The sequence below is a fragment of the Elephas maximus genome, chromosome 6 (assembly GCF_024166365.1).
Source record: "Elephas maximus indicus isolate mEleMax1 chromosome 6, mEleMax1 primary haplotype, whole genome shotgun sequence".
Taxonomy (NCBI): domain Eukaryota; kingdom Metazoa; phylum Chordata; class Mammalia; order Proboscidea; family Elephantidae; genus Elephas; species Elephas maximus.
The window spans coordinates 29,588,834-29,612,353 of NC_064824.1; the positions used below are offsets into that span (position 1 = coordinate 29,588,834).

General features: G+C 49.2%; 2 protein-coding genes across 6 annotated transcripts in view; one reads left to right on the top strand and one right to left on the bottom strand.

Moving 5' to 3' along the window:
• Positions 1 to 4,746, top strand: part of MGAT5 (alpha-1,6-mannosylglycoprotein 6-beta-N-acetylglucosaminyltransferase) — a 425,977-nt gene extending 421,231 nt beyond the window's left edge. For all 5 annotated transcript variants that reach the window (XM_049889210.1, XM_049889214.1, XM_049889212.1 and 2 more), the window contains one exon: positions 4,180 to 4,746. In XM_049889210.1, coding sequence (XP_049745167.1) covers positions 4,180 to 4,378 — 199 coding nt within the window. In that variant the 3' untranslated portion in view covers positions 4,379 to 4,746. The remainder of the gene's footprint in view (positions 1 to 4,179) is intronic.
• Positions 4,747 to 11,676: 6,930 nt separating this feature from the next.
• Positions 11,677 to 23,520, bottom strand: part of TMEM163 (transmembrane protein 163) — a 265,888-nt gene continuing 254,044 nt past the window's right edge. The window contains exons 6-8 of the mRNA XM_049889215.1: positions 23,008 to 23,119; positions 13,242 to 13,383; positions 11,677 to 12,738 (exon numbers count right to left, since the gene is read on the bottom strand). Of these exons, the coding sequence (XP_049745172.1) occupies positions 12,678 to 12,738; positions 13,242 to 13,383; positions 23,008 to 23,119 (315 nt within the window). The 3' untranslated portion in view covers positions 11,677 to 12,677. The remainder of the gene's footprint in view (positions 12,739 to 13,241; positions 13,384 to 23,007; positions 23,120 to 23,520) is intronic.

Below are 23,520 nucleotides of genomic sequence, written 5' to 3' on the forward strand. Positions count from 1 at the left end.
TTCCGAAAAAGAGGAAAGGAAACTCCAGGGTTGGGCAAGTATGTGGAGTAGGATGAGGAGGTGACAGGGCCTGCCTCCTTCCCACCATCTGGAAGGGGAGTGTGTAGGGTAGGGATGGTTAGGTTTCTCCCTCTAACTTCTCAGCTTGCCCGTGGCTACTCACCAGCCCAGCACCTGGGACTGCAGGGGAGGCAGTGAGCAGCTCTGTGGCAAAGAGGAGAGTTGCCCTTTTGTCGTTTTTCAAGAGCTTTATACAGTATGAGGAAACCCTGGTGGCGCAGTAGTTAAGAGTTCGGCTGCTAACCAAAAGGTCAGCAGTTCAAATCTACCAGGCGCTCCTTGGAAGCTCTGTGGGGCAGTTCTACTCTGTCCTATAGGGTCACTATGAGTCAATGAACTCGAAGGCAGTGGGTTTAATACAGTGTGGACTGAGGGCTGGTGGGCCCCAGGATCTCCAACTCCCATCCTGTAAGGAAAGCTGTTTAATAGCGAGACACCTCATTATTTGGAATACTAATCTAGGGAAGGAATTAAGCATTTTTCAAAGAAGAAACATTAGAAAATGCTAAATTCAGTAGCACTTCACTGCAGTACCATTTTTTAAAAAATCTAGTTACACATTGAATTGACACCATTTTAGAGTTTTTGTTTTATTTTTAAACAAATGTGTCCTGCAAGTCATGATTTGGAGAAATGCACATAAAATTGCCATAAAATGTGGTTTAAAAGGAAGGAAAGCTGTTGAGGCTGGCCAGAGAAGTCAGCACTGAGGTAGAGTCTGAGAGTGAATGAGGGACAGACAGACAGGCAAAAGCGGAGAGATGTACATGCCTGAAAAGGCAGGGATTCCTGTGGGGAATGAGAATTCCTGGGATGCGGAGGCTGTTTTGTTTCCTAATGTGCTCTAGGGATGGGGAAAGTCACTTCACCCCTCTGGGACCTTTTCCTCATCACTTACGCGAGGATGATGGGGTAGCCTTCCTGACTGCCTGGGCCATGTAACAGGTTCCTACATGCTAATGAAAGAGAGAGCTCTCCAGAAGCCTGGAAGATGCTCGGCTCGGGGGTTGGAGGGCTTCCAGAAGTGGAAATGCTGGCCATGCTCATAGCTTCACATCGACCAGACCTCTGAGAAATTGCTACGCGGCAGGTTTCGCCGTTATCCCTGGAGACAACCGCTGCTGGAGCTACTTTATGGTGGTCTTTGTCCAGGAGCACTGGATGGGTTTTTTCTGCTGCAGCCTCGGTTGAGACACACTCACAGACCTGCACACGTGTGTGCATGCAGCCCAGGAGACTGTGCTCTGGAGTCTGAGTCAGGTGACCTGGGAACAGAGTACCCAAAAACCAAACCCATTGCCATCAAGTTGATTCCAACTCATAGTGACCCTATAGAACAGAGTAGAACTGCCCCATAGGGTTTCCAAGGCTTTAATCTTTATGGAAGCAGACTGCCACATCTTTCTCCCGCAGAGTGGCTGCTGGGTTCAAACTGCCAACCTTTCGATTAGCAGCCGAGCACTTTAGCCACTGCACCACCAGGGCTCCTTGAGGAGGGAAGAACCAAAAAACCAAAACCTAACCCATTGCCGTCGAGTCAATTCCAACTCATAGCAACTCTATAGGACAGAGTAGAACTGCCCCGTAGAGTTTCCAAGGAGCGCCTGGTGGATTCGAACTGCTTGCTGACCTTTTGGTTAGCAGCCACAGCTCTTAACTAGTATGCCGCCAGAGTTTTCAAATAGTGGGTTTTTTTTTATGATTGCTAGCAATTAAACCCTCTTGCCATGCAGCCTAGGAGTCCCTGGGTGGCACAAATGGTTAAAGTGCTTAGCTGCTAACCAAAAGGTTGGTGGTTCGAACCCACCTAGTGGCACCTCGGAAGACAAGGCTGGAAATCTGCTTCCGAAAGGTCACAGCCAGGAAAACCGATGGAGCAGTTCTGCTCTGCCCACATGGGGTCGCCACAACTTGCAGTTGACTCAGCGGCAGCTGGTATTGAGCCATGGGGTATAAGACAGGCTGTAGAGCAGCCCACGTTCCTGCTCAGCAGTGTGCCAGGCAGATGGCTTGAGTAAGACATAGCAGCTGCTGCAGTTCTCCTAAACAAATAAATAGCCTAAGTATAAATCTGTATCCCAAGTTCACATTCCATATGTAGACTTTTAAGTCAAAACTTATTTCTAGAAACCCCTTTCTTTCCGGGTAAGGGCATCCTGTGAACTACTTGGTTGCCGAGTCTCTGACTCATTTTTCCTTTTAGGAAACCCGTAAAATCCACTTCCTGCCCCCTCGCTTCATGGCTTGTTGCCTTAACCCTTTCTGCCCCACCATTTCCCAGCTGGCATGCCAAGACCAGAGGTGTTAGGATATCTATGAAAGCCACAGCCAGATAAGAGGCAGTGCTGCCATCTGAGCAGGCCTCTGGGCGGGGGTCTAATTAGCAGGTAGGGAACCTGAGAGCCAGTGACATCCTGAGATCCCAGAAGTAGTTGCAGTTTCAGATCTGACTGAGCAGGCTCCAGAGAGCTCCCCAGAAGCCCCAACACATGTGCTAGAAATGGCCAAATTAACATCGGCAAGGTGATGTGTGTCCAGGCAGCTTGTGTTGGCTAGAGGAAGGGAGGGGGCAGCAGGAGTAAGAGGGAGAATGATGCCTTCTCCCCAGTGTTTGGAAGCCTTCCAGAGGCAGCAGGAAACCTCATGGTCCCCCATTCTGATCCCCATCCTGTCAGCAAGAGACGGGACTTCCCTGAACAAAGCAAAGTGGAAATAGTTGTCGTGTGTAAATAAACACAATAGGGCAAGAGACGAGAGTGGTATAGTCTGTCCGGTGTCTGCCAGGGCAGGGTGGTGGTTGTGGTGTTATTATTACTAGTATTACTGTTGTTTGTAATGATAAATATTATTGTAGATATAATAATAATAATTTGTTATAATAAACAGCAATAATAATAATAATAGTTACCATTTAGTCAATGCTTACACAGAGTTGCACTCTGCCAAATGCTGTGTAAGCACTCATTTAATTCCTGCTGTGAGTTAAGGATTATTTATCCCCATTTCACAGAAGAAGAAACTGAGTCACAGAGAGGGTTAATTATTTGTCCAGGGTCAGCTCATAGGAGATGAAGTCGGGATTCAAACCCAGGTGGGCCTGTCCTCTATACCCCCTTCTGTGAACTCAGGTACAGCCCCGGTTCTACCTGGCATCCCTGTGGGATGTGGGGTGAGGCCTCCTTGTCTGGCAGGAGCCAAGCTGGGTGGGTCTAATGCAAGGGCCCTGGGCCTTGAGATAAGAGGCTGATGCTGTTGCTAACAGGACCATCTAGAATGTCTGGAGCCCCCCGGGGAAGTGATCCCAGCATGGAAAGCAAAGTCACAAGGCCACCAGCCTGCAGACAGCTCCATTATTGGGAGAGAAGATGGCGGAGGAGCAAGGGCTCCTCATCTCTAGTAGGGGTCACTACTGCTGTGGCCAAAAGGAGGCTGCAGACCCAGCCAGCCCATGCCCAGGACAGCACCTTCCCCCGGAGACCGGCTGAGTACTTCCCAGGGGAAGAGTAAGGCCAGATACCAGCAGTGTTTTAATGCTGCTCATAAAAAAGTCAAACATACTTAAAACAGATTCGAATACTATACCTTCACTCCAGTCTCAGTCTTTGGAAGTATCCATTGTTAACACTTTAGTGTGTGTCCTTCTGGACTTCACACACATACACACGTACACACACACAGGCTACTCAAGCTACCTCCTATTCTGTGACTTGCCTTCCTCAGGGACATCTCACCCTGCTAGTGATTGCTTTTCTACCACATCCTGTCTTTTTCCATGACTGCATAGAACTCCTGAAGCACCCATGTGCATGGCTTAGCCATCCCTTCCCTACTTGGTGAGCTTCCAGCTTGCTTCCGATGTCTCACCATTACAGACAGCCCTGCTGAGCAGCTTCGGACATGCACTTCCACACACACACCTGGCACACACACGCCTGGCACTCATACGCCTTCTCTGGGCTAAATTCCTAGGGATGGGGAATTGCCAGGTCAGACAGCGGGCTCCATTCAGTTTCTAAAGCCGGAGGACCTAGTGTACCCTCCTGCACCCAGGAGATAGTTAAAGGTGCCAGTGACGAGGACAGGTGTCTCCAATCCATGTGCCTTTCTCTTCCTCTCCAGGTATGAGGTGACCTGCCAAAGCTCCGAACTGGCCAAGGACATCCTGGTGCCCTCCTTTGACCCCAAGAGCAAGCACTGTGTGTTTCAAGGGGACCTGCTGCTCTTCAGCTGTGCAGGCGCCCACCCCAGGCACCAGAGGGTCTGCCCTTGCCGGGACTTCATCAAGGGCCAGGTGGCTCTCTGCAAAGACTGTCTATAGCGGCCACCCTCCCAGGCCCGGACCGATGCTGCGGGGGAGGACAGCGGCCCCAGCCCCGTCCTTCAGGAACACCTGCCAGCCCTGCCCTGTTTGGTGGGAAGATCTCCCTCAGGCTTAGCTCCTGCTGCAGCCTGAGCGTTACAGCGGAGGGGTTTCCACAGAAATAAAACTCGAGTGGACGTCTGGCTGGGAGCCTGGCCTCTCCCTGGCCACAGCTGCATTGTTATTTTTTTGAGGAGCAACTGTGGGGAGACTTTGTCAGCGCAGCTGCTCCAGGGTAAAAAGAAAATCTCCAGATGCATTTAAAAAAAAAAAAAATGAGGAGAATTGAGCTGATTGGAAAGAACTTTGTATGGGCAAATTCCTGAACCCATTAATTTATTTATTTGGGTGGGAGGGAGGGGGAAGTAAGGGAGGGAGAAGAGGAACTGATCTTGTTTCTTCTTTGATTTCCCACTGCTAACCTGCCTTCTCTCTGATACTGCTCCTGTCTGCTGTGGGCAGAGTGTGGAGGAGCAAGAAGGGACAGAGTGAGCTCTGAGGCTGGCGGCAGGCATGCTTCCGGGAACCCAGCTCCTCAAAGCCAGTGGTGACAGAACAAAAGGAAATCTTGCTTTTAAAACAAAGCCAAACACTCCAGGGCATTGTGGGTACAACTGATACTGTGTGTTGTCCCATAACATGGGAATGCCTGGCCTCTCCCCTCCGGATTTCCCTCCTGGGCCCACCAACCTCCCCAGCCAGAATTTCTGGTTAGAATCCCTTTGGAAAGGAAATGCAGGCTTTGGGAATTTACACTTGCTAGCAAAATTTTTTTTTTTAGTAGTTAGTTTGTGCTCAATCCACCCTCGTCAAATGCCGCTGGAAGGCTGAAGGTAGAAAGGAGGGCCTCAGAGAGCTGCTGGCTGCCCTGGAGGTCTTCCTCTCCAGGCCCTTAAGAGGGCGCCTGGGAGCCGGGATTTGCACAGGAGTTGGCCCCCTAAGCAGGGTCCAGACAAGTGGGCAGTTGGCCTCCCTCTGATGCCTGGCATGGCCACAGTGCAGGGAGTGTGGCTCTTCAGAAATTTTGCATTCATCAGGGGGCAGGGACAGTTTCTTTAGCAAATGGGGATGAATCGTGTCCTGGACGCTCGCCGGTGGGTGTGGAAGTGGCTGGCAGGGATGGGAGTGTGACAAAGCTTTGTACTCCAGGTCCAGTATTCTGAGGGGAATGAGCAGCTGTGTGGATAAGTCCGGAGTCAGTGGCAGGTTGGCCTGGTCGGACACACTGGACTCTGTCTTCCAAACCCTGGCGTCCCTGCACTCTGCCTTTGTAGGTCTCCCTGCCCCAGCACTGTGTACAAGTCTGTAAGTTTTCTGTGAAGCCCTGACATCTCCACACGATGAGAGTGAGCCCCCTCCTCGCTCTGGCTGAATGTCCCGTCATGAGCTGTCAGTGTGACCCACCCAGCCTGGCTGCAGGTTTTGAGGGCCTTGCCTGCTTGCATCCAGGCCCCTCCCTGGGCTGCCCTGAGTGTTGTCAGGGTGCCAGCCAGATGGGGTCTCTGCTGGGTGGAGCAGCTGGGCAAGGCCTCCATTTTCCTGGAAGCACTTGACTGCTTTAGGGATCGGGCTGATGCCTAGGGGGCCTCTGGAAGTGAAGGAAGGGAAGGCCCCTGGGTCACGGGGACAAGCGGGAGTGTGGAGCCTTTATGTCTGGGAAGTTGGATTCTGCCTGCTTCCCCATTCCTACCCTGAAATTTCTACACCAAATGCAGAGCCAGACCTCTGCTCTGTGGGTCTGAATTGCACCCCCAGTCCTAGAGAGTGGGGAAGGGGTCTCCTCTACCCTTACGTGGCCCCTGATCATATGTGCCAGGGGAGGGTTGATGGGTGGCCTCTGCCCTGAGCAGATGCAGGGGCCCTTCGAGAACCGAGAACAGTCTTTGCCTGGGCCTAGCAACGAGAAGGGCAGAAGTCCAAAGGAAGCCTTGTTGGTGATAGGGTAAGAGTGAGTGTGTGTGCGTTCATCTGAACATTGCAAGGGCACTTTCCTGAAGGAGAGACAGCCGGCATCCTTGCTGTTAGAAACAGCTTTTCCCTGTGAATGGGCCTCTTGGATGGGCCCTGGGTCTAAGAGTTTGAGATCTCCCAAGCCTGCAATTCCCCAGCCAGTGCCACCCTCTCCTGGCCTCGTGGAGCTTCAAAAGCTGAGTATGTCAGTGCTGGCATGAGACCAGCAGGGGGAGCCTGTAAGCCAAGCCTGAGTCCCCAGGCTCTGCTGGGTTAACCCATCTTATAGCAAAAAAAAGCAGAGCTGTTTAAATAAGCACAGGAGCTAAGGAAGCTGGAAAACAAAGTTCTGTGAAAAGGGGGTGTGCCTGCGTTATGTTCTGGAAGCTGCTGGAATTGTTTGTGGATTGTTCCTGAGCTCAGGGACCACCAGGCCATCTTGACTCCTTAGCTGTCCCATTCCTTTTCTCCAAGTCAGGAAAAGGGTCAGGCAGCCCCGCAGGATAACTTCCCCAATAAAAGAATCCTCTTCCTTCCCCCAGCCGTGGTGTTGGGTAAGCTGGGATTGCTGCTCTTGGGACAAACCAACCCACACTCCAGTTATGAGGGCATTATCACTATAGAGTTGTGATACTGGAATGAATCCTGGCTCTGGGGCCTCCTCAGGCTTGGCTAGGTTTAGTCAATGCCCTGTGAGGTTGGGGAGGGGTTTTCCATCTCCTTGGTCTGGAAGACATGGCTCCTGCTTCTGCAGAGCAAAGGGCCTCTGACAATGGGAGCTGGGAGCTTGCAGTGATTTGGCTGGTGACCTTCTTAATAGAATCCTAAACTGATTTGTAACAGATGACACTTCCATGAGGAGACAAGTCTTCAGTCAGGATCAGTGTTTTCCTAAGCTGTAAGCTTATCTTTCCTGGTCTTTTAAGTTTTTGTTTTTTTCTAAGTGGAATTTAGATTTTTTTCCCCCATAGTGAGTCTTAAGTTCTTAAGAAATCTTGAGGAAAAACGTTTATCTAATTTATTAAAAGAGAAAGAAAGCCTTCCTTTGAAAGGTAAAGTGGAAAAACATACTTCTTTTAATGCCAGTAAACACCTCATTCTTCCGTGTCTGCGGTTTGATTTGCACATATACAAATGGAAACAGTGCGTTTTTACGTAGATTGGGATTTTGTCAATGCTTATTATAACTTGTTCTTTTTGCGTATGCTGTGTGTTTAGAAATGGTAAAGTCTGTCTCTGGTGATATTTATTGTTTCTCTGATGTGCCTTTTCAGTTTTCTTTGAGGCTAACTTTTTGAATCTGACTGCTGTTTAAAGGACTGTAGCTGACTCCAGCTTAGAGATGAGTCATGTTCTGCGCTCACTGCAGACGCCCAGACTAGAAATGCCCCCCCAGCCCCACTAGGCCACAGCACTCAAGCACATGCAAAGACACCCCCCGATTCGGCCAGACCAGCCCTGGCTGCCTGCAGATGTGCTGGTGGGCTGGGCTCCCCACTGCCCAGGCACTGCGGAGTGTGGCCAGGGCAAAACCCAAACCCTCAGATTGCACCGAGGGGAGCAAGGCCTCACTGAGCTCATCAGAAGCCCTAGCCCGGAAATACTTCAGCTGGCATCATGAAAGGCAATGACTGTGCCCCACTCATTTGTGTTTCCTTAGTGAATGCAGGGTTTAATGAAGGGGAATAACTCATTTCTTCCCTTTGGGAGTAGAGCCTCAAAAAGACATGGCTCACTGGTAGCAAAGGCATAAATGCCTCAGCTCGGACTGAAGCTGTGTGTTTATAGGCGGGTGTGTGCTTTTTGGACCAGACCAAGGCAGGCCACCCCACTTCTCTGTGGTGGTTTATCTAGCTTGTATATATAATTGGGAGACTCCCCTTCTCCCCCATTCCCAGAAATTCTTGATTTAAAGAAAAAGTCTATTTTGTTAACGACAGGCTCTGTTGTATGTGTTGCTGTCCCAAGCCTGGATTGTTTTATTTATTTAAGATATTTTAATTTCCATATTGGGTTCTCTCTAATCCCCTCCATCCTTATGAGGCTGCCGAGCATCTTCATTTGAATAGATGGATGAACGGATATAGATTCCTACTCATTTAGGAAGGTGGGAATTTCCTACAGCTGAAGACGAGTTCCTTTCATTCTTGTTGGTTTCCACAAAAAGTGGAAAACAAACTTTTTCTAGCAAAAGGCCAAACTAGCTGTATAGTTGGATGCAGGAAAAAAAAAAAATTACCCTAGCTTCCTTAGCACGTAGGGTTTTTGTAAGGATTCATGTTTAGCACAGTACCTGGTGCATAGTAAACCCTAGTAAATGTTAAATATTGTTATTATTAGCATTTCATGAAATTTGAGAAATAAAGAGCTGACCTCACTCCCTATCTGTTGATTCAAAAGTCATACCTACGTGAAAATGTGATTCCAAGTGGATTAAATGTTGTAGGACTTACCAGTTTAGAATGTTCTGTATCTACCCTGCTGGTTGAAATTTTTCTGTATCCCTAAATTCACTGAGTGATTTGAAAATATGCCATGATTCAGCCCCAAATGAGGCAAAGCTGCAAGGACTTAAAAACTGGAGATGAAAAGGGTAAAGGCAACCTTTTCCACACACCTGGGCTTCACCATCCCCATTCATGTCTTCTAAACCGTTCAAGCGATTTTCTTTGAGGAATGTTTTGATCCAGAAATTAAAATGAGTTGTCTGACAGACTGAATCCCTTAACCATAGTCCTCTGAAAGGCAGTAATGGAGGTTTTCCATTTGTTACTTAAGGAGGAATGACCAATGGAACTTGCTCATTTCCCAGGAAGACCCTTTGCCCCCTCCTGGCTAGGGTGGCCCCTCCTGTCCACAAAGATCAAATTCCCAGGCAGGTTATCTCTCACGTTTCAGTCATATTAAAGGTCAATTCCATGGCCCCAGCCACAGAGGAGGGCTCACCTGTGCCCCGGTCCAGCTCAGCCGGCCTGAGGACGCCAAGTCCACACACAGTCAGACCACTCGGCAGTGGTGGGGGCTCATGACCTCTACAGGACAGTCCCCAAAGAGACTGCCCGTGGTTTAACAGGGTTTTCCCAAATCACCTGATGATCAGTTACTTTTTTGTTTTGTTGGGAGGTCGGCCTCTTATTTCCTTGGTGCATTTAAAGTTTTATCTCCTGCCCTATCCGTATGACTCTGGGTAGTGATTTTCGTTGTAGAATATGAAGGAAATTTCTGGAATCCAGCATTGTCTTCAGATTCCTTTGGGTTCTCTTCTGCTGAATACACAGAACTTCCAGGGATGTAGGTTGGAATTTACCTTGTTGAGACCACCACTTCCTCTATCCCAGAATGTGTGGAGTCCTAACAGTATCTCCCCCTCCCCCCACCCGCACCCCTGTAGCTGGTGAAGCACAGCAAAGGGAAATAGCAACAGAAGGGGAACCTTGTGCTTCTACAGCGGGCAGTGCCCATGTCTGAAGGATGAGGGGCAGGCGTTCAGAGAATTTGGGGTGCTGGACGGCAAAAGGACAGCAGCCCGGGAACCTTGACACAGTTTGTCAGCTCCTCCAGAGTAGACACAGAGCAAACTTGGGAAGTATCTGTCTCACTTTCCCACCCAAGTATTAATGAGACAGTAGCGCTACAGTCCATGCCAAAGGAGATGGTGGCTCCCTTCTGTAGTTGCTGTCACAGCCCTGGTGTCTTTCAGCTAATGGCAGTTCTCATCTGTCTTCAAACAGTTGGGTGCATCCATGTTCTAGTTCACCTCTGGGGTTAAGTAGTGCAGGATTCTGCAAATAAGGTGTCGCTGTCCCAACGTACTGTACTGGCATAGAGCACTGCTTTGTTTTTCACTGTTGTAGAGAAAATAGGGAGAACTTTATTTTTCAATAAACTTTTCTTGTGTGACAGGTGGAAGTGGTTTTTTGGGGGCTGGGCGGGCACAGGTCCCATGAAGAACAAGCAACTGCTCTCCAGCTGCAGCCCCACACTGGCTTCCACTGACCACGTTCATGTTTTGCAAACGCACCCGTTGAAAATGAGTGGAGGGGGAGAGGCTTTACTATTGTGTATTCTTTCCCTCACGTCATATCTGCCAATACTCACTTCAGAGCGCCCTCTCTGCCCTGTGTTTACCTACAAAGGAGCTGAATTTGAAACTGGAAGCTAGTGCCTTTTTTTTTTCTTCTTCTTCTTCTTTTATACCGCAACAGACATTTAAGAACCTTTTAAGATGGGCTAGCGAAATAGCCCTAAAAAAAATCTGAGGGCCAGACCTTGAATGTTTCCCTTCCCCCAAAAAAGAGTAACCTTTGAAGAAGGGTTAGGTGGTCCACATCACCAGTTGCTGTTGTGGTAACGCCACGTGTTGTCAAAGCAGAGCTGTGGCTCCATAGCGTTCTCAATGGCTGGTTTTTTGGAACTAGGATGCCAGGCCTTTCTTCCAAGGTACTTCTGGGTGGACTCAAACCTCCAACTTTTCGGTTTACAGCTGAGTGCATTAACCATTTGCACCACGCAGTGACTCCAAGAGTCCATGAGCACTTCATTAGGCAAATGCCCTGGAAACATGAGGAAGGTCCACTTAGTGGCCACTCTGAGGGACTTGTCTGCAGATGGTGGTGTGGCTGCATGATTTGGCCCTTTGTAGTAGGGGCCAACCTGAAGTCTTCAGACCTGGTTACTGCCTGGAATGAAGACACCACACAGTTCCCATACGTGTTTGGTAGAACACAGATCCCCAAAAAAAATGTGTCAAGGAAAAATAGTTGGAGGAATGCTACATTTTCCCTCCCTGGGTTTTCACAATGCGTATGCAATTCAATGAGAAATGGCGCCGAAAGCAGCGTATCCAATCCTACATTCCCTACACTTGCTGGATCACCGATCCTGTGTTGACGGAACATATTACCATCCCATGTAACACTCAAAATGCCATCAGGGAAGCCACAGTGAAAGCATCAGAGAGAACCGAGGTTCAGTGGCCCTCCCTTCACCAGCCTGAAACAGCCCATGGGAGATGGGGCAGGGAGGGTTGGGCAACAGCCACCAAGGTCTGCCTCCCTCCAGGAGGTTCCAGCATCACCAGGTGAACATACTCCTCCCTATCTGAGTGCCTGGCGGCTACCGGACTAAATCACACAGTCCTTCCAGGTCCCCACACAAACCTCCCCCCAGTCACCATCTCCCCCTCCTCCCACACCTTCCTCAAAGAGAGTCATTCAGGCACCCTGGAGAGCTGTCTACACCAGAGTCCTGTGAGCTGGTGCTGCCCGGTGACAACCCACACAGATGACCTTCCCATACCATACAAAACCAGTCAAGTCTTTATTGGTCAGACGCTGCTGCCTGGAGGAGCAGCAGGCCCAGAGGTACAGAAGTCTGCGTGTTGGGGGGACATTTTTACGGAATCTATATCTAACGTTACATACACTGAGCACATCTTGTTCTTTACAGAGTAAGCAGCCATCTCTAACAGACTGTAATGTGCCATTACCACGTCACACAGCATATACATATATGTATATGGGGTAGATTATTATCGTTATTTATTACAAATAAATGTCATTTCACAGCTCTCAAAAAATGGATCCTGTTTGTACACATATGTTTCAAGTTCTGAATGTACAAGAAGGGGTCGTGTGCTCAGCTTGTCCATGCAAAGCTCATACATCGATCACTAAGTACTTTAAAAATAGAATGGTCTCCTTTTAAACAAATCTGTTTAGATTTAGGATTAGTAAAACAGCATGAAACTAGTGAAACACATCGATAGGAATTAGGGAGTGATATACTGATGGTTCTGGGTATGTCAAGGCAGTGGAGGGTGGGGAGGCAGGGAGACAAGAGGGTGTGGTCTTCCCTTAAAATCTGCCGGAGATAAGACTTTGGAACTAGAAGCCGGCAGGGACCCATCCAGAGCCCAGAAGGTAGGGGTCTGGTCGGTTGCTATCCATTTCAGGCTTAGAGCACCACAGAAGAACTTTCTGCCAAGCTGAGATCTTATCCCATCGGCATGAACATTTTTCCTCCAGAAAATAGAAAGTGTCAGTTCCGGCTGGAGAGTGGGAGTGTGTGTCCCCCGTCCTGTGCACACTGTCCTGATATGTCTGGTATGGGGCAGAGCGGGAGCAGGGCAGATTGATGTGCTGGGCAGACCTCATCCCAGGAGGACAAACGTTATGAAAGAAAACTTCCAAAAACAGAAACTGGGTGTTCAGTTAAATGTTGGCACCGTCCGCCTCTGTGGAAACCTCTTGTCGTCTGGACAGTCCTCATGCTGACAGGGCAGCCAGCTCGGGCCCCAAGGCCACCTTCACTCAAACATCTCGTAGTGGCGGGTCTGCCTCACCCTTGGCACCATGTCAATGAGGAGTCTGCAGAGAGGAAAACGGACACGGTCACCTAAACACCTGGCCCTCCACAGCCCTTGTTCTGGAGCAACTGGGGAAAGAGGGAAACTTTTTTTTTTTTAAAGATATAATTCATATAAAATTCACCCTTTTAAAGTATACAATTCAGTGGTATTTAGTATAGTCACAAGGTTGTGCGACCATCACCACTATCTAATTTCAGAGCATTTTTATCACCTGAAAAAGAAACCCAGGACCCAATGGCAGTCACTCTCCATCCCCAGCGCCACCACCCCCACCCCCCCACCCCACACACACACCTGCCCCAGCCCCTGGCGACCACTAATCTACTTTCTGTCTCTAAGATCCCTGCTCGGGTCTTTTCCAGTCACCAGGCATCACTCAGATCAGGAGGTCAAGGGTATAAGATGGGACTTTCAGCATCCTGCTGTGTTGTCTCCTGGTGCGGGCCGGAGGGCGGTGGGGGGGTTGGGGTAGGAAAAGCAGCCCCGGAAAGAGACACTCACTTGACCCCGTAGGCAAATATGGTGAGGCCGATGAGCACACCTATGCTGCCATCCAGGTACCAGACCGCTGAGTTATGCTTAAACACTTCCGCACTCAGGAGAATGGAGAAGCCCATCACACCACCCACGAGGGAATTAAACCCTGAAAAAGAAGCAAAGAGAGGCTGCAGCTCAGAGCCAAGCAAACCTCATTAGCCACTAAGAAAAGGACCAAAATGCCAGGCAGACTTCCACATTCTGGAGTGTGTGCCAGGAAGGAACGCTGCCTAGAAGCTCTCACAGATGACAGCCACCACCTCAGGCACCTATGTGACTTGTCTAGCTTTGCCTCAAATGTCACCAGAGACCTCCCTGGATAAAGCCCTCGCCCCCACTGCCAGCCTCCTCCCCTTGTTGTTAGCTGCCATCAAGTCGGCCCCTGACTCAAGGTGATCCTGTGCACTACAGAGCGCAACACTGCCCAGTCTTGAGCCATCCCATGATAGGCCCGGGATCAGACCGTTGTGATCCATGGGGTTTTCACTGGCTAACTTTCAGAAGTAAATCACCAGGCCTTTCTTCCTAGTCCATCTTAGTCTGGAAGCTTCACTGAAACCTGTTCAGCATCAGAGCAACACACAAGCCTCCACTGACAGACGGGTGGTGGCCAGGAATCAAACCCGCGTCTGCTGTGTGGAAGGCGAGAATTCTACTACTGAACCACCACCGATGCCTCTCCCTACCTTGCTTTAGTTTCTTCCCAGCACTTATGATGATATGACATAGTATGTGCGTGGTTACTGCCTGCCTTTCTTCCACACCCACTAGAACGTAAGCCTCAGGAGGGGCGGGGGTTTTGCATTCTGTTGAATTCGCAGTCCCCAGGACAGTGCCTGGCACACAGTAGGCATTCAAATACTTGTTGACTCAAATCTGTTGAATATTTACTGGGCCAAGTCCTGAGCTCTGTGTTATAAACGTGTTATGGCATGTATCTCTTCTCAATCCTGTGAAGTCAGATTATTATCCCCATTTTACTGATGAGAAAACTAAGTTGAGCATAAAAAAAGAGAAACCAAACCCATTTCCGTCGAGTCAATCCCGACTCATAGTGACCCTATAGGACAGAGTAGAACTGCCCCATAGGGTTTCCAAGAAGCAGCTGGTAAAGTCGAACTGCCAGCTTTTTAGTTGGCAGCCCAGCTCTTAACCACTGCGTCACCAGGGCTCCAAGTTGAGCATAATAAGGTTAAATAACTTGACGGAGGTTATAGAGATTTAGAAGCTGGGATTCTACCTAAACCCATATTCTTTCCTTCCATGTTGTTGTTGGTTGCTGCCAAGTCAGCTCCAACTCATGGAGACCTCAGGTACAACCTAAAGATATGCTGCCCTGTCCTGGGCCATCTTCATGATCATTGGCATGTCTGAGTTCATTGTTGCATTGTGTAGTGCCTTCCAACCTAGGAGACTCATCTTCCAGCACTACAGTAGACAATACTCTGTTGTGATCCATAGGGTTTTCATTGGCTAATTTTTGGAAGTAGATCGCCAGGTCTCCCTTCCTAGTCTGTCTTATTCTGGAAGCTGTACTGAAACCTATCCACCATACGTGACCCTGCTGGTATTTGAAATACCAGTGGCATAGCTTCCAGCATAACAGCAACATGCAAACCACCTGAGGACAGCAAGCTGACAGATGGGTGGTGGTTTTTTTCAGTACATCGTCTCCTCTAAGTAACCTAACGATTTTCACTCTCTAGGAAGAGAAATGCAAAGTTTAGAATTAGCTACATGGTTGGAGAAATGGCAATAAAAACAGAGATGGAGCTAAAATATATTGGTCACTATCTCTTTTCACATGTCACCTCTTTTGGTTCTCACAACTTAGAGATGCCACTTCCATTTTTACCTGAGTTTGCTAAGGCCACACATAAGAGAATGACTTGGGATGGCTTCTAGGTCTCCTTGTAGTATGAGCCACAAGGCTCCTTGCCTGCTTCAGCATAACGGTGGCCCCAGAGAAGCTCTGATGTTCTCCAGAGGCCTGAGAGCTGGTTCGAGCAGGGCCCAGCTGAGCCATCATCTACTGTCAGAAACTTCTCCAGCAACAGACCCTGGTTTGTTCCTGGGGAAATTACACCTGCATATTAGTGCCATGCTTTTGCTGAATTAAAAACCCTAACTCCAGGTATAAGCAGGAGAATTGAGATCAAACAGCCTTAAATTCAGGGCTATCCACCCGGGGTGAGAAGAGTAGGGGAAAGGAAGGACGTGGGGACAGGGATGATTTCAGCAAAGCCTGGGTAAGAGTCCTTCCCAGAGGGCCCAAGGGGTGGGCTTCAGTGGGCTGCTCCCCAGCAATGGGAACAAGATGAACCTGGGGCCTGTAAGGACCTCTCAGGGACTGGCCTGTGACACTGTGATTGATTCTTGCATCATACCCTTTCTCTCCACAAATCTCCAACACCCCTCCCCCGACTCCAAGCCTGATGCCTTGTACTTCTTAGAGCAAATAGGTCTGGACAAGAACAATCTCATCCCCCCAACACCAAACCCACCACCCCCTGTAACTGCTGCTTCCACAGTTCAGCTACTTCTCTAGTTATCCCTGTTCTGGTGTAAGGCTAAACTCACCATCATATCTGTTCACCTCAAAAGACTTTATTCTTACAATTATTCCCCCTCTCTCCTGGGCCATTTCCACTGGGGTACAAACCATGCATTACCATCGACACCCCTCTCCTCTATCAACAGTTGCCGTTGAGTCAACTCCACCTCATAGCAAATCCCATGTGTGTCAGAGGAGACCGTGCTTCACGGGATTTTCAGTGGTCGATTTTTCAGAAGTAGATCTCCAGGCCTTTCTTCCAATGCACCTCTGGGTGGACTCAAATCACCAACATTTCGGTTAGCAGCTGAGCATGACCATCACTTGCACCACCCAGAGACTTCTCTGTTTTCTATTACCCTTCACAAAACTCCTTCAAGAATTGTCTACCTTAGATGGCTCCACACTCACACCTCCTATTTTCTCTCCACCATTCCACTCAGGCTCCCTCTTCCCCACCCTTCCTGAGGCCATCCATGAATGACTCCATGTTGCCATATGCAGTGGTTAATTCCTTATCCTCGTCTTACTTTCTCCTGGGAGCTCTTCTTCCTCCAGTCTTCCCTGACTGCACTCTCCTGGTTTTACTCTTTCCTCTCTAGCTTCCTTCTCAGCTGCTCTGCTAGGTCCTCCTCCTCTTCCCAGCCTGGGTACCCAGCTCAGTCTTCTAACCACTTTTCTATCTACATTCTCCCCCCAGGTTATCGTCTCCAATCCCATAAGCCAATCTCTCTCAAATTTTTTTTTCCTGAACTTTCCCAATCACGTAAGCATCTCATACTTAACATGTTCATAGCTGAAATCTCAATTACTGCTTCCCATAAGCTTCACCCTCTAGCCACCTTCTCTGTAAATGGTGTTACCATTACCCAGCTGCCAAGGCCAGAAATCTAGGAGCCTGTTATGAACTGAATTGTATCCTCCCACACCCAATGTCCCCCTCCTTGTTCACTGGGCTCCAGCCACACTGGCCACCTCCAACAGCCCATCCTGCCCTTGCCTCAGGGCCTCTGCCCACTCCTGCTCCACAGAACAGCCTGACAAAGGGCTTTCTCTAGGTGTCCTGGGGACAGCTGGCCTGCAGGAGCTGGGATGGTTATTCAGCTTCATTTGAGATGTGCCCACCAGCTCCCAGTCCTGAGAGCGAATCTCTGTGTCTTCCCTCTCCTGTGGAGGTGAGGGCCAGGCAGACTCCCACCCTGAGGCTGCCCCAGCTACCTCTGCTCAGGTGTTCTGGGCAAGGATGGTGCCGGAGCCTGCCACAAGACCTTGGGGCTCACTTCTGTGGCTCCTCCTGGCTCACTCACCCCAGGACAAGGAAGAAATGCGCCCAGCAGTCTTTCTGTTTCCATATAGTTGATGTAGCCATACTCTCTAGTCTCTATATATTTTACAAGCACAGACTCCTGGCTGCAGCCATTTGTCACTACACTCAAAGGCCTCCTGTCCACAGCGTCCTTCTCAGCCTTTTGCCTGCTGGGACATTGTAACATCCCCCCACCACTTCCCTAACCTTGAGTTGTGGCTTCTGTAGACCACGCCCTTGATTCTGCCTCCATCCTCCAAAGTAAGGGGGCGGGAATCCACTTTGAGGAGTGAAAGCCATATTTCTCTCCTGTCTTCAGATACACAGAAAATATACTTTTCCTCTCTCGTTACCATCAGCTGGAGTTTACCCTCTAGTCTCTGGCTGTCCCTTGAATCTTCCTGTTTTTTTTTCAACAGGTAGAATCAGACCAGTCCTCTCCCCCGCCCAAAAAAAAACTCTGCAGCCCACATCTTTTCTCAGAAGGACACCAAAAGCAGTGTCATAGGCCACCTGGGCTGGAGTTTACCTCTCAGATATTCTTAAAGTTAGGGAAGTTTTGTTTTGGGGTGTGGCTAGTGGAAAGGGAAGGAGTCCCTGGGTGGTACAGTAAACACACTCGGCTGCTAAGCAAAACGCTGGAAATTTGAGTTCACCCAGAGGCACCTCGGAAGGAAGGCCTGGAGATCTATTTCCAAAAAATCAGCCACAGGCAACTCTAAGGAGTACTCTTCCACTCTGACACATACGGGGTCGCCATGAGTCAGAGTCGACTTCACAGAACTGGTAACTGGTTTGAGGAAAGAGAGGGTCGGGGAGTAGCTAACTGCCAACCTAGGGCAGAGGTGAACCCTTTATTCCCCTTTCTCCATCTTTGCTATGGCACCAGTGGGCTCTTATAGCCCTCAGAGAAGCCAGGTGAAGTTTGGAAAGAATGCAGAGAGCATGAGGTTACCCTAGACAGCCACTAGATGTCCACTCAGCTCCACCAAGTCGCCCCACTCTGCCTGTGCCTGACAGGGAAAGACAGAGGCCAGCAGGTGCCCAGCGCAGCTCAGCCCAAATAACGCACAGCTGAGGGGTTCGTGATGGTCCCCCCGTTCACCTGCATCTTCCAGGACGGGCTTTTACCTGCTTGGCCTACCTTTTGTCATGACAGAGCCTGACTCACCTCAGCTTCAGTTCTCGTAAGCCTGCGTGAAGGGGTACACCTGGACTGGAGAACAGTTCTGTGTCTGCCCTGATGCCCTTCAGAAGTGCAGAGACTTCCCAGCCTCGGCTATTCCTGTGAAAAACCCTCAGCTCACAGCCGCCACTCACACAACCTAGGCAGCTCACCAATGGCAGCACACCAGGTCCTATATCTACCACTCACCTCCAGGGTCCCATCTCCACCCACCCCAGACCCACAACTGTTCTAAAGAATAAATGCTGTTACCCTTGGACACCCTTCTAACTTGGAAGTGAAGCCAGTCCTGGAGATCACCTTTCAGCCAAATAATAGACACGCCTATAAAATCAACAGTAACGCCCGTGAGGAAAGTGCGCCTTAGAACAATCATCTACATGAGACCCAAAGGACAATATCTGCCCCCAAAGCAAAAATAAGAAGGCAGGAAGGTGCAGGAAAACCAGACAAATGGAAATGGGGAACTCAGGGTGGAAACAGGGAGAGTGCTGACAGACAGATTGAGGGGATTGCAACCAATGTCACTGAACAATTTGTGTATACACTATTGAATGGGAAATGAATTTGTTCTGTAAACCTTCACCTAAAGCACAATAGTAATTTAAAAAATAAATCAGACAAGATTTACCGCACTGCTTAAAGTGAGGCGGTCTGGAATTACCCAGGGTCTCCATTATCCACACCCTGTGACCCCTTTCCCAGGAGATCTGCTTTCTGCTGTAAGAGACACCCAGCTGCAAAGGATCCAGGGGTGTCAGCCTGGCCCAGTTCACACAAGACTTCAGCTGCTGAAGCAGACACCCCACTGGCTAACAGATAAGAACCTCCTCCCTCCCTGCAGGAGAAGCAGTTTGCTGAATTTGCTTCCTTTTGGGAGGGGAAATGTCTGGCTCAGCACCTACCTCCTCCCCAGGTGCATTCCCACCTTAGCATCCACAAGGGATGCACTTCAGAACCTCCCCCTGGGAGAACGCCCCCATCCCTGATGACAAGGTCCTCTGGGAGCGCCCCCATCCTGTCCCTGGCAGCTTCTAAAAGTGAGGGAAGAACAGAAGAGGTAATTACAGATTGTTCCCTAATTCTCCTAATCAATGAATGAGGAAGCCCAGATCCCAGACAATACAATTAGTAGAAGGCTGTAATTACTGCTGTATATTTTGCTGACACTCCCACCAAGCAGAATTGCAGAGCACACCCACCCTGGGTTGGGGGGCTGGGGAGGTGTGGATACTAGGTTTGCAGGATGGGGCAGCCTTCTGAATCTTGCTCTTTAGAACAGCGCATAAACTCTCAACCAGTCTCTCTCTCTCTGTCTGTTTTGTCTCTGACTCCTCCCCTCACACTCACACACACCCAACTCTCAATCTGCCACCCCCACCCAACACATACACACAACACTCATGGCCAACTCATCCTGAGCCTGACCACTTTATAAATATCACCTACATTTCCTCAAATCTCACCACTTCCCTCCACCCCCTCTGCCCCTACCTTTGTCCAAACCACCATCATGTCCATGGCTCTGCAGAGGCCTCCCCCTGCTTCAGCTCTGGTCTCCTTCCAGTCTGTCCTCTACCATCAACAGCCAGAGAGCTCTTTAGAAAGCCTCAATGGTCTTACCCCATCTGTTTAAATGGTTGCCTATTGTATTTATCAAACTCCTAACACTGACCCAAAGTCCTACAAGATTTGGCCTTTGCCCGCTGCTGGGCACCGCCTCCCCTACCTACCCTGTTCCTCACCCGTGCCTTCCACATACTCAAGGGCCCTCAGATGTCCTGGGCTTTTCTGCCACAGGATTTCATCTGCCTGTGGCAACTCCCCCATTTTTTGCCCAGTTTGTGGGACTGCTTTGACTTAAATTATCAACTTCTCTTTGTAATGACTCCTCCCTGGTTCAAGAACATGATGGGAATATTGCTTATGTGTGTGGATGGTTTTGTGTGCAAAAATCATAAAGTCAGAAGTTATTTCATTAGGAAAAAGGATATTCATCATAGGGTTCTCCTCTGTAAATGCTATAAAATGATGGCAAGTTAGAAGAAAAGTGAAGCCCAAATAGAAATTTGTTGTTTTTGTTAGTTGCTGTTGAGTTGCCCACAACTCATGTAGACCCCAGGACAATTGTGACACACGGGGTTCTCATTGGCTGATTTTTTAGAAGATCACCAGGCCTTTCTTCCTAGTGTCAGTTCTGCTGAGCCATGTTCAGCATCATAGCAATACACAAACCTCCATTGACGGGTGTTGGCTATGCATTAGGTGCACTGGCTGGGAATCAAACCTGTCTCTCCCAAATGGAAGGGGAGAATTTTACCACTGAACCACTAATTCCTCACAAATAGAAATTTAACACCTGCAACATCCAGAACATTAGCTGAGAACCTCCAGCCAGGGCAGAGGGCCCATAGTTCTGAGAAGACGGGGGTCTTGCCCACAGTCTCTGGGGGAGGGGCAGGGCCTCCTGCCTGAGGGGAAGGTCGCTTCTTTCCTCTTGACTACAGTCAACTGAATGGATGAAAAAGTGAAGCCACTGAAGTCAGAAGGGTGTTGTAAATTAACCTCCTACCTGAGAACTGACAGAGGAGTTCCTCAGCCCAAAGAGGGGGCATACCCATCCAGAAAGAAGGCATCTTTCAAGAGCTGAAGTAAACACCAGCTACTGCCTAAAGTGGTCACATGAGGGAGGGTTCTGGGAGCTGCTGGCTGCAATGGCGTGTAGGAGCCCTGGAGACTACAGAGCTGCCCTCACCTGTGTGACTCTGTTCTTGGGCCTCTCAGGGTGGGCATGGAGGCAGCAGTGACTGGCAGATCGGTACCCAAACTGCAGTGTGCACCACATGGACTGAGGCATTGGCTTAAATATTACTTCCTGAACCCCACCTCAAAGCCCCAGAATCAGAATCCTCAGGGGCGAGGCACAGGAATCTGTTTTTAACTAACACCCCGAGCAACTCTGATGCTGCCGGCCTGCAGTGGTCAACTGACGCATCTGGGATTGCCTGGGATTGCAGTCAGGATGTCAGATGGCATAACCCCCAGCTTCTTCAGGCCTGCCCAAAGGAACCTTCACCACCACCCCCTCCCCCCCAACACACACACACAGGTGATGCTATTCCCAGGGTTAAAAAAAAAACAGTTGCTGTTGGGTTGACTCTAACTCATAGGGACGCCACGTGTATCAGAGCAGATCTGTGCTCCATAGGGTACTCGATGGCTGATTGTTCCCTAGGTCTTTCTTCTGAGGTACCTTGAACCTCCAACCTTTTGGTGAGTGCGTTAACTGTTTGCACCACCCAGGGGCTTCATTCCCATGGTGTTGCCATGAGTTGGAGTCAACTAGATGGCCACTGGTTTTTTGTGTTTTTTTTAATTCCCAGGGTAGCAGAGGTTAAAAAGCTAGAGCCTCTCCTCTTGTCTTCCTGAGAGAAAGTGCTGCAGACTCAAGAGTGGAGAGCCAGGAGAGGGTGACTGGCTCAGAGACAACTGATTCCTGGTCAAGGACAGCCAGGCCACCCATCAAGGGGACAGCAGACCCCCTCCTCCCAACCTGCCAGTGTATCTGCCAACAGTTCTGCCCACTTCTGTGGATTCTTGGACCCAAGATTAGCCCCAGGTAGTAACATCACTTCCACTTCCTGCCCACCTGTCCAGTGTGTAAAAGGCACAGGCTCCATACCCAGCAGGACATCCACATCAGATGGAGCCCACGCATTCACCATGCCCCTTTACTTGGCCGAGTGACGGCCCTCTGCACTGCCATTCTCCCCGTCCACAACAGGAAACAACAGCCACCCCTCCATGTCTACATTCACATGTTACATAAGGGAGAACCTTGATAGCTGGGGGGAGGGGGACATGTTTCCTTTCTTAAAAGAGTAAATTCAACTCTTTCTGCCTATTTTGTGCAATGATATCCACCAATCCACAAGCTTTTAGCCTTTGACCTCCCACCCCAGGACACAGGCTCACCACTCACACTGGACTGCCTGAGAACTGCACGTGCTCAAGAATGAAGAAAAGCAAAATGGCCGGGCGGTACTATTTGTCAAATTTCTTGTTTATATGTTGGCGTTAGTTTGGGGCCTGAAATTCTTTTCCTACTTTCCCACAGCCAGGTCTCTCTCATCCCAAAGGCCCATGTAAGAAGCTCCTGCTGACCCAAAGGGACCCAAAACGGCATTTTGAGCCAATTTGGGCTTTGAGCAGAGGAGAACTCAAGGATCGTTTTCCCAGCTAAGGCACTCTGCTAATTGCAGCTCAATCTCCCAGGTGAGCATCTTATTGGTTGAAGGGGGAACAAGTACGGGGAATTTACAAAGAAAGCTTTTATAGAATCCAGAAAAGACGTTTACTTTTTCTTCGGAGCAATGCACATAAAATCCCAGGCTCCAGGGAGCCCTTTGTGCTTCCTGATTAAGAGGCCGGGGAGCCCCAAGCCTCCCCGTTAGAAGGTCGGGCTGGAGGTGATCCATGAACAGTTCAATTCCCAGGGACTAAGACATACCTGATGTGGGAACCCTGAGACTCGTTAAACAGCTTGGGAGAGGAAGGTGATGAAAAATAGGATTCTAAAATATTTACTTCTCCTGTAAGATAAGCAACTAAAAAGTGACCCAAATAGCATTTCCCTTCACTGCAAGCCCAATCCCCAGAGATCAGGCAAGCCGGTCTTACTCACCATCTGTTATGAGTGCTCTGCTGGTCAGAACCTTCCCCAGCATAAACTTCAACACAGCCAGGATGCTGCAAAGGATCCCACTTAAAATGGAGACACTGAACAGGAAATCATCCTGAAAGAGAAAGTTTCAGATTTCAACAATTCACCTCCCGCTATACCTTAAAGACCAAGTACAGTCGGTTGGGCATGCTGCCACCAGGTGGGGGTGTATTGCATGCTTTCATACCTAGGTTACTTGTGCTGCTGAAGATTAGAAAAGATAAGAAACAAATAATGCAGATTTAAATTTACGTAGAAACCCATTATGCCTCTCTTTTCTTGTAGGAGATTCAGCTTCCCACTCTTTTGCTAAAATGATTGGCAATCATCAATCAATAGCACAGTTGGTCAGAATGCTAAGAGCAAAAGTGTCTTCTATGCAATTTCCCACAGATCATTCACTAAGCAGTGGATTGAGAACTCTGGAACACAGAAGTACACCGCTGGCCAAAGAACCCTTCAACGCAGAGCCAA